Source organism: Schistosoma haematobium, chromosome ZW, assembly GCF_000699445.3.
Source record: "Schistosoma haematobium chromosome ZW, whole genome shotgun sequence".
In the NCBI taxonomy this organism is placed as follows: Eukaryota; Metazoa; Platyhelminthes; class Trematoda; order Strigeidida; family Schistosomatidae; genus Schistosoma; species Schistosoma haematobium.
Genome location: NC_067195.1, coordinates 32,931,425 through 32,942,918, shown reverse-complemented (window position 1 = coordinate 32,942,918; position 11,494 = coordinate 32,931,425). Strand labels below are relative to the sequence as shown.

The 11,494-nt window shown below is 34.0% G+C and overlaps 1 protein-coding gene across 1 annotated transcript in view; it reads right to left on the bottom strand.

Moving 5' to 3' along the window:
- Positions 1 to 11,494, bottom strand: part of ERBB2_1 (Receptor tyrosine-protein kinase erbB-2) — a gene marked incomplete at its 5' end in the record, with an annotated part of 118,466 nt that overhangs the window by 15,716 nt on the left and 91,256 nt on the right. Inside the window, 3 exons of the mRNA XM_012943434.3 lie at positions 4,229 to 4,693; positions 6,901 to 7,366; positions 9,486 to 9,583. Coding sequence (XP_012798888.2) covers positions 4,229 to 4,693; positions 6,901 to 7,366; positions 9,486 to 9,583 — 1,029 coding nt within the window. The remainder of the gene's footprint in view (positions 1 to 4,228; positions 4,694 to 6,900; positions 7,367 to 9,485; positions 9,584 to 11,494) is intronic.

Genomic DNA, 11,494 nt, shown 5'->3' with positions numbered 1-11,494 from the left:
TACTTTGTAAACAAATGCAGCATAGAACTCAACACATCACTAGTTCAACTGTGCGAACTTAATTTCTCGTTGATTTACATAGTTGTGTCATACACAGAAGTATTAGTGACTCAAGCAATTCAACTGTCGGACATTCAAACCTGGATTTGAAAAACAAAGGTATTTACTGGTGGATATACTGTTGTAGTGTTAGTCATTAATTTTAGCCCATAATATATCTTATTCTAGTTTTCGAACATTCCATTCTATTCATTCTACTTGAGTCATATTTTGACCTTGTCAATTATTCACTTATCAGTCTTGACTGTTTTTATATATGAGCGTATATGTGTGTACACTTCATGTCCCATGACTCATCACATGTTTGTAGTTTATTTTTGTCTGACTATAAATACTGAGTAACGCTTGATTAAAATGGAGTTGGCTTCCCAGCCATCTTCCATACGTGTCATTTTGCTTTGCTGTGCTTCATTCACTTCATGTACGAAATATATGTATTCTCAAGTCAATTCTCGTTATTCGACTTATTTAATTCCGTTATTGGATAACGCGATTTAAGTCGACGATTATATACGAGAATCAGCGATAACAATCATTCGTACTTTCTAAATTGGAGTCAGATTAATGGGCCGCCACATTGGTGAGCCCGCCGACGACGAACGCAACGCAGCAGGCTACGTCGATGAAGGAACTTCTGCACTCTATACGTTCGACGAACAAATTCAGCGAAGCCAGCGCAATCTCCAATCCGACGCAATCAGCACAGTCTGTGCAACGTGATATGGACATGCTCAAGTCGTATTATCTTATCGATACTTTGTACTCATGTCAACCATTCTCATTGATCCATTCGTTGGGTTGTTTAATTACGATTCAAATTATCATTATATGCTTATTATTACATTATTGTCAATATCATGACCGAATGTGGAATCATTAATCTTGTTCGTGCTGTCACTAAATTGACATTTTCGCAATCATATCACTCACTGAACAAATTATCATTTTATGAAAATTACACTCCACTTTGTGAGGACGCATTGGGATATTTTTACTATTCAAAAACGTGAAATTTTCCTGCTTTAAGTGAGTTCGTTCCAATTTTTCATGTCATTTTGATCTAATATTGCATTCATTCACTTAGTCGAGGTCAACAATTTATGTTATCACAGCATACATTTTTCATTTCGAAATCGCCTCCTATTATGTCTGTGGATGCATCTAACTAGCTGACTAGTAACCATTACGTTCATTTTATCTATTCTTCCACGTGCATAACTACATGCTGCATCACTTATCACTCAAAAACGCTATCCGAGTACTGCAACTACTATTCTATTCCCATTGCACTGTATATCAGAACATAGAGTTTAGAGCTAGTCTCTCAAAGATACACTCTTGTTCGTTACATCCAAGTCAGTCTCATACGTCGCCATCGCTAACCATATGTATTGGTAATTTTGTCATGCCTTGGTACGGTTTTGTAACAAACGAGATCGAGCGCATCTCCCTCAAACCACTCTAGGCTTCATGATCAAAAAGGAATACGACTCTATGTACCTCGTCTACTCAGTCACTATTCTGTTCCTCTGGTCATTCTACTAATACATATTCAACGATAACTCGGTGCATTTGTCATAACGCAGACGACAACATCCACTGACTTCAAATTTTATGATTATTATCAATTGCAGTGCAGCAACGAATATCACCCGTCGATGCAGATATCATTTCACGACTTGCCTATTATCATCCTACGAACGGGAACTACGCATTTAAATTCGAACTCTCTCATAGCTAGTCGATGCTATTTATTCTGCTGCGGCTCAACAGAACATATATTTAACGTATTTCACTACTTCGTTAGCATCACAGACCAATTTCTGTCATACTCTACTGTACTCATTTCGACGATTTATTTCCCTGTCATACCCACCAACAATTTACTACTATTTTCACTACAATTTGAATCACTCATACAAACGTGTTATTTTATCGTTCAGACAGTCATAGCATTAGTACATGTTAAATTTTTTTACGCTTATTAATTTGCTCATATTCTCATGCTAACGTTTCCATTTTTGTCCGCGCCTTTTCTATATTCATGTATTCTTTTGCATAAGTATGACATTTTCATATAATACACTCACCCCTCATGTGACACTGTACTTTATCGAGTGTTGTACAATTTTTTTGGCTACTTATTGTTAACGTTAGCTTCATATCACTTCAGTGTTATTTTCGAAAACAGACATTTTTTAAATGTGCTATTTTCTACGAGGGGGCTATGTAGTGTTAGTCATTAATTTTAGCCCATAATATATCTTATTCTAGTTTTCGAACATTCCATTCTATTCATTCTACTTGAGTCATATTTTGACCTTGTCAATTATTCACTTATCAGTCTTGACTGTTTTTATATATGAGCGTATATGTGTGTACACTTCATGTCCCATGACTCATCACATGTTTGTAGTTTATTTTTGTCTGACTATAAATACTGAGTAACGCTTGATTAAAATGGAGTTGGCTTCCCAGCCATCTTCCATACGTGTCATTTTGCTTTGCTGTGCTTCATTCACTTCATGTACGAAATATATGTATTCTCAAGTCAATTCTCGTTATTCGACTTATTTAATTCCGTTATTGGATAACGCGATTTAAGTCGACGATTATATACGAGAATCAGCGATAACAATCATTCGTACATTCTAAATTGGAGTCAGATTAATGGGCCGCCACACTGTCAACATTTACGTTCATAAAAATTAAGTCTACAATTGTCGTACAGTTATTTCCAAATACTTTACACTAATTCATTGCAAATGAAACTACAAATTTGGAAAATTCTCATATTGTGATTTAAAATGAGATATATATGTAGTTCTGAAACTATAAATGAACATAAAATGGTGATTTTTACTGTTGTTTAAACCCTAGTCGATCACCTAATTGAGACTCGGGATCATATCGTATGTCTTAAGTGCGTAGGACATTAGATGGGAAGTCCATTGTTTTATGTTCGATCTCGCTATATTCTATTCAATATATGTTTATGACAAGTGATTTGTTAGGTTATGTTAGAAACCTGTTTTGCCATCACTAGTACAGTGATAAGGACTAAGTATATGATAACCTATACATTTGAACGTGATAATATATGAAGTATACTTAAGTTTATAATTTATCAAATTATCCAACAACTGTAAAAATGTTCCTAAGTTAAAAAAATATTTCTCCGTCATATATCAGAGATGAAGCGGTTTCATGGTAGCAAACATCAGGTTTCGGTTTTCAAATATAACCAGGGTAATCAGCTGTTTAGTTTAAGGGTTCAAGCCGATTTACTTTTTTTAAATATATATGAAATTGTAGATCACCGACAAAGATGATCTGTGTTGAATGATTTGGGGCCTGTTCGAGTTAGACGGGGATGGTGTAACGAACCAGCTAACTTTGAAGTCACACTTCGTGTTCAGAACCTAACGTGGATTACCCTTTCGTCGTATCCAGTTACCATGGCTAGTTCGATGGCCGTACAACACAAAGGTTAATATAGAAATATATCAGTAACAGTAGGTACAAGGAAGAAATTGTGACCACCACTGTATGGGCCAGTCCATGGTGTGTGATTAATTGACACGCGCCAGTTGTTTTTGACCCTGAGGCGGATCAATGGACTGTTCGGCATTCATTGACCAGACTGCTGGATAATTTGGTCAGGATTCAGTGACATTTCTTTGGCTCTACAAGATTACAAGTTCCTTTCAGGCTGAATTAATTGCAAGTTAACCATGTATATGATGAATAGTGTCGTTCTATATTGAATAGGAAAACGCAGTAAAAGAAATTGTACAGATGGTTTATTAAATGATTTTCTTCCCAGTTAGGAGTAACTAAATCATAGAGCAAGCTTGTGTTAACGAAACAACCAAGTTATTAAACAATGCTAAAGACTTTGAGCTCAAGGTATTCCGGCTACTAATAGAGTTCTAAATGGCTGAATTGAGTAAACGAGATAATCAACAGGTAGTAACCAGTGGTATGCTAATCTTAGCATTCATTGAAATTAGCCAATTAGGAAATATGATGTGGACTTGAAAAATAGTAAGACCATAATCTAGTGCAATGTTTGACATTGGATATTAAAAAGCAGTCAAGTTTATTCATGTATATCTACAATAGAAGCTAAGTTATAGGGAAATGTATTATATTTCTGAACACAAACCTCTAGTAGTAGAAGCATTGGTAACCATCGGTGGGCCCAATTCGGTATAATTCATTGATTTTGACGGCGCACTACTGTATGCGTTTGATATATTTGAAGGATTTTTAGTCTTCGGTTGTAAGTAGTCATCTGGTAAGCCACGTGGTACAGGCGGTGGTGGCTCAAGCAGATAGTCTGAAACAGTATTTTTTCTAAAACCGTTTGATGAATTGTCATGTGTGCGCGGGCTGAATTTAGTGCTCATTTCTTCTAAATTTTTACCACCAAAATTGGAATGATTGCGTGATTTATTATAAGAAGGTGATATTCCTGACCATTCGGAAGTTTTAGTAGTGGTAGAAGCAGTAGCTGGGTCAGATAAAGCAACAGAACTTATTGATTCAGGATGATCTGACTGTCTAGGAATATCGTTTAACCAAGAATCCTCTCGGGAAGCCAAAGGAGCCTTGTGTTGTTTTACCAAACCTGTTGGAAAATGAGATACAAAGTTCAAATAACATGCCAACTATAAATTGTTGCGTTTATTTAAAAATTGATCTAACGTCAAATTACTGATATACTGTATGCTTTGATATGAATGAGAACTGATCATTAAGATACTAATTCTCGTAGACCAAATACTGGGATAGTAATAATGATTTAATAGTCGTAATAAATGTAATAACCAGAAAGATAAAGGAAAGTAGCAGTCTGAGTAACCCATTTTTCAAAACATTATTACCATTATTTTCTATGTAGATATGAGCAATTGGGTAATGTGTTTCCTTAATTCCCCTAATCTAAAGTTTCAGTTTTATCAATAAATTCTGACATATATTATGCTATCCCTAAATCACTTTAAGTTAATTATGAGTGGCATTAAGGTTTCTACCCTAAACGACTTGTTTCGTTGTCGGTCGTGATCTGTATGCTAAAGTATTTCGTCATGTATTTTTTGAACTGACTCGGAATGGTTGACGGATTAGAATTTGTAGTATTTTCTCTACAGTCACACCCTCTTTAGGTAACCAATTAGCATCCTCGTAGAAGATCATTGGTCGCACAATAGGATAGTTTCTATCCATAAGACCGAGTTTGTACGGAACGAACTCATTCAGTCTCAAGATTACATTAGGTAGTCTAGCATACCAAGGACGTTTACCAGTTCTGAAACAACTTCCCTATATATCTAAAAACTGAACCAGTAGGCTTAAGAAGGACATAATAATACCAATAAAAGCTGTATTAATAACAAAAAATTTTATTGCAGAAAAGTCACACCATCAGTTGTGCATTATTGAAATAAATTTCTCTTTAACATACATTTAGATTGTAATTATCCAAAGTTTTGTTTCAAAAATACTTTTTCAATGGTTATTATCATCCACGAAAGTTTACTGTCAGTTTAGGTGCTATTAGTATAATGATTTCTATTGTTCTTGAATTGATTACAAGAAGTAGCTATTTAAGTTAGAATTCACCTTTTTATACTGCTTTAGCTACAGAGTTTTCACGGCGATTCCAACAAACCAGTAATATGTTTCTTAGAATTTTCATTTTATGAGCCTTAGTTATTACTGCAATATTATACAACGGTAATAATGATTTTAAAGATGAAGATTCTTCTATTAAGCCTTCGGTTTCAAAGAGCTAAAAAACCGATTAACTGTTTATATAAGTTGAAAAAGCTCCAAATTTATTCGTTGCTTTCACTGAGGTATTTAGTACACAGATACTTTGTTCGTCACAAAACTAATGAAATTCGGCAAATGTGTACAGTTTTTCACATACAAAGTAGAAGAAAAATTGAGAGTTTTCTGTATCCAATCCGGTCGTTTAGTTTACTTTAAAAAAATTAAGAAAAACCCAGTGAAATTAGTACAATCTTCGGAAACTGTGTACTCATGGCCAGCCAAGAAATCTGACCTTAGTTTCTGGTTCGAAATAAGACGGGAAGAAAAATAAGTGGTTTATATTTCGAACCAATTAATAATTAATTTTAAACACCGGTCTTCTACAATCCATATTTCACACTCACGAGGGAAAAATGTATCTAATATAACACGTGTACTACTGAGCTCTTAAAAAAATTCACTAAGTGAATAAGTTGATCAAGCTGTCAACCAACAAAAAAAAACTAGATGTGTTTTCTTATTTTCTGACGTTTTTGACTAATATTATTTGCGGTGCTCAGTGAATGATATTGAAAGGGAATTTATGAGTTGATGAACGAATTCTTAAATCACCACAGATAACTACTTTCTAAATACATCTCTCTTATGTCAGGTGTTTAAAGTTTTAGGAATGTCTAAACTGAAGCCTAAATTTGCTAGCACGTATAAGGTAAGAATATGTGGTGGGGATACATAAACATGTACACAGGAGTCAAAATGTCATCACTAATCTACTTGAACAGACCTTCTATTTATATCATTTTAGAAAAGATTTGAATTATCCCATTGTTAACTTATCATTTTTGACTTCGTAAAAAGTTAAATAACCATTCCATCAAGTCTATGAGAATGGCAAGGATTTGTTAAAAATAATTCGCTGTTGGATCTAAAATAAGTCACATTACAAATTTACGTTTACATGGCGAAAGATTTACAAACAATATGTATATTATGGTTTGTGATCAAAAGAAGAAAATTGTAAACGTGAAGTCACTCATCCAACTTAGAGATTATTCTTACTTATACTATCTGAGTTGACTTTGTCATGAAAATTTGATCTCTTCCATATTCTACCTAGCCCTGAAAAATTTGTATCAGAGGTATTTGACAAACCTCCAGTTCCAACTCCATGCTGCCGTGATTGCCAGGTAGAATGGTTTCCAGCGTTACCATTATTTGATCGAATGGGTAGCAAAAGTTGTGTTTCTGTATGTTCATCAGTCTGACCAACGGAAAATGGATCAGATCTTTCACTAGGCTGGTCAGATAAAGCTCGAAGTAGCTTTCCTGAAGAATAAGGTCTAGTCATACTTGGTTCTGTTAACATAGTATGATGACGGTGTAAACTATTATTCCTGTGTGGCGTTGTACCTCCATCAGGGACCCCGCGTACGGACAACATCGGTTGGAGTTCATGAGACTCAGAAGAAAAGTTCCCAGAACCTGAATTTGTGTTGTGAAAGTAATTGATTGCATATTGATCACCCTGTATTAGAAATTTTAAAATAATTTAGTAACTCATATTAAAATTATTGTAAGAAGACAAGGAAACAAATAATATGCAAACGTTGAACAATAAAGCGAATGATCAGTATAGAAAACCAACATTTTGGTAATGGAACTGCCATTCCCTTACAATCTGCGTTGTTGTTGATTATGTACGGATTCGCTAGATCTAACTAGTCAGAATGAATGATTACTTTTCAGTATGACGAAAGTTGAGGTTTTGACAAAGTTTGTTTTTATTTTTTATGATTTGGGGTACGGATGTAAGTAGTTCCGAGGAAATTATTTTGTCAATGTTATGAATCAAATCCATTAAAAATCTGGTCAGTAACAGGAGGGAGATACACTCAACTGGTGAGTATTAAAAACCATCAACTATGCTAGGATACTCTTCCTCCTAAATCAAACTTTATATACCCAACCTCTCAACTGTTAATTTGCACTAAAAGGCTAACAACAACAGGACTAAGACAAAATAGTAAGAAGTTCAGAAGTAAACAACAACCAAGTACAGTAAGATATTAATTAAACTAGGAACAATGGTAGATAAAGTTACACTGTTTTGGATTCGTTTTTTTTAGTAAAACATGCCTTTCTTGATATATTAAAAAGAGTATGCCTCTGACCTCTAGGAGACCAGAATTCTAAAGAAAATGAAAAGATGTTACTATTATATATATATATATATATATATATATATATATATATATATATATATATATATATATATATATATATATATATATATATATATATATATATATATACTGGAAGTTTCACCTCCCATCTAATATTTTAATTCAGTAAACTATAATGTCTTACAAAAACAACTAAACCACAAATCATTATGGATATCTTTACTTAACCAGCTTTATATTGGGGTGGATAGCTAAGTGCAGACATTTTGCATTGCACCCGACTTTAGTGCTAGGGGCTCAAAGTAATATAACACTTTATCCTACCGTGGAAACAGTCTCCAAAGGATGAACGAATAATAGACAGGAGACATGAAGCAGATTAATTAGTTTTTATAGAGAATATCAATTCTTTATCTTATAATCCAAATGTATTCGTTTCTTAAGTATGAGCTCGCTTATCTATAGAACGATATAAATTTAATGTTCTAAGAAAGAAAAAAATCCAGAAACGAAGAACAGTTTACTGTGTAAACAGCTTTTAAAGTGAAGACAATGAATTAGAAGGAAAACCAGAAATTTTTACATCAAAGATGAGCCATAAAATATCCCAATATAAATGAGTGTTTTGTGAGCAGTGCCTTAAAGCAGTTCAAGTTAGCTAAAAACGTACGAATATGCGGTAATTACATAGTGATTATTTTTATTGTGGAGATCTAAGATATGCGGACTGTACACATTCAAATCTATTGAATCACATCTGATCTCTTGAGCCACGTAGTATTCTTTTTCTGACACCAAAATACAAACCAGAATTTGGAAAGTAGAACATAATTTTGTCGAATAATATCAGTTTTTCTCTTATTTTGATGCACTTCTTTCGACATGAAAGTAGTGGCTAAAATGTCGAGGCTAAATGCTGTATTGAACTTTCACTTAATTTTCTTACAGAAAGTCTGATACAACAAAAAGGCTTGAAGATTTATGAAACATTACGTATTGAGGTGAAACCGATTATGCAGTTTAGTATACTTTTATTTATATATGACGAATTAACTTCAGGGTGTAACAGAAACGAAAGATAATAGATTATTTTGGGTCAAATTATTCTGGTGCATAAACTATGAAATTCTGTCTTACAGTGTTAATAGTATTTGGTACATGAATGGAACCAGTGAATAAATAATGGGGAAAATTTCTGAAGTTAATTATGCATTACTTTTACATTTGGTTGTTTAAGTAAGGAAATATCAGAATAACCGAAACGATGGTTTTATTACTGATAGATGCATTTCTTTAAAAAATCTCTCTTTGATAAAACTTATGCATGTTCAGTTGATGAATTGGAACAACTAAAGTTACTTATTTGATATATATATATAAAGCCATAAAAAATGTATGCATGTGAATGTGATATGAAAGATTACAATATTTGATTGAATTTTATTTATATTTTAAGCTTACTTCAATGTATAGATAACGGCCAGGAGTTTTGCAAAATGTATTAAATGTACGCATAAGTTCAATAAATGTAGGACGAGACTCGTAATCTTCCATCCAACCTGAATACAATGTGATACAGATAAAGGTTTAGAAGTTTTGATTATGTCTATTGATCTTTAATTTTATTACTTCCTAAATAGTTACTTAAAATGGATTGATACAAATTTTGTAAACGATATATTTTTGATAAAGATCTTGACACATCGGGCTAGAATGATTTGCTCTGAAGACACCATCGAGGAAGAATTGAATAATATTCGGAACCTACTTAGCATGAATGGGTGTCCCATGAAATTCATCGACAAACATATGATGGAGAAGAAAACAAGGACGAAGATACCCACCGTCCACAAGAAGGTACTATTCATAAAACTACAATTCATAAATGACACCATTGAAGAAATCTTGACTCAGAAACTAAGAAGAGCCGTACAAAAAACATTTAATGCTGCCAGATTAAATGCAATCTTCTACAACTATCCCAAAATAAGAACAGCCAACAAAGACAGACTGCCTGAATTCGCCAAATCTATGTGTATCTATCGTTTCAACTGCTCCTGTGGAGCCAGTTATATTGGGCGTACAATTCGGCAAGTCCGTCATCGCATTACTGAACATCATCCGTCGTGGTTAAACAAAGGACAGGTAAAAGTGATTAAAAGTTCTATTCCCTCTCACTTGGTGGACACAGGTCATCAAGTCGAATTGAATAAAGCTTTTAAGGTTATCTACAATATCCCATCTAATTTGCCACATGGTTTACGAGTGCGCCTCTTGCACATTGCGGAAGCCATCGCAATCCATGTTCACAAACCTGACCTTTGCATTCAAAAGAGATTCGTACAACCACTTTCCCTGCCCTGGCCATCAGTTTAAGATTTCCTTCAAAAGAACTAATTTTCATACTTCTTCCACTTGTTTTTTTTAAACTTTTGTAATTTTCAGTATGGGGGTTGTGGAGAATGTTAAGTTTTTGGTTGAGATCATGAATTAATTGATGTTAGACCTCCATTGGAAACCTGGAAGCACTGGACGGCCGTTTCGTCCTAGTATGGGACTCCTCAGCAGTGCGCATCCACGATCTCGCACCCCGCGAGATCCGAACCCAGGACCTACTGGATTCGCGCCTGAGCACTTAACCATTAGACCACTGAGCCGGCATCCAATGATGTTATTGTCTAACATCAACCAATGCACGAAATTGCGCGACCACCATCCATTGTACTGAGGTAGATACCTGTCTCTACCCGACACGGATTAATTCCACTGATCACGACTTCTCACTAGAACTCCGAGAATTCCCCCACGAAGCTAGTCACTAGTGTGCACATGTTAATTATCAGTATTGGGGGATTCTTACGTAACTACCATCCTATTGACCATCCGTTAAAATTCTGTTCCTTCTTTGTTTCTTACATTACGCAACGTAGCAACTTCTTGATCACTTTGAATATTAATAATCCTCTTTCTTTCAATGAATCAATGTTAGTTTAAATGTAATTATTACGTAACGTATCTACTCGATGAGTATTATATTATTATTGTAAAACATATATATATATATATATTAGTGTAGAGCCATGATGAAAAACTAATTGAAAAGAAATTTCTTCGCTCAATTCGTTCCTTCTTTATTTACCAAATGGCAAAATGGGAATTTTCACGATATATTTTTGACTGGTTATCAATTGAAAAAGAAAAAAACTAGTATAGAATATATTTTACTATTGGGTGAATAGACGTAACTCAATAGACTACTTTGTCAGAGCAAAATGATTTCAAACGTAAAAGTTTGTTAAATATAAATGTCATAAATTTGTTGCGGAGACTAAAAGGTAATTGTTAACTGAATATCAAATGTATCTCGTTCAATCACATACTCTGATATATATCACTATACATTTCATAACTTATTAGATAATTTGACATTTACGGTTAAGGTTTAACTTGCTGAATAAAAATTTTCTGTT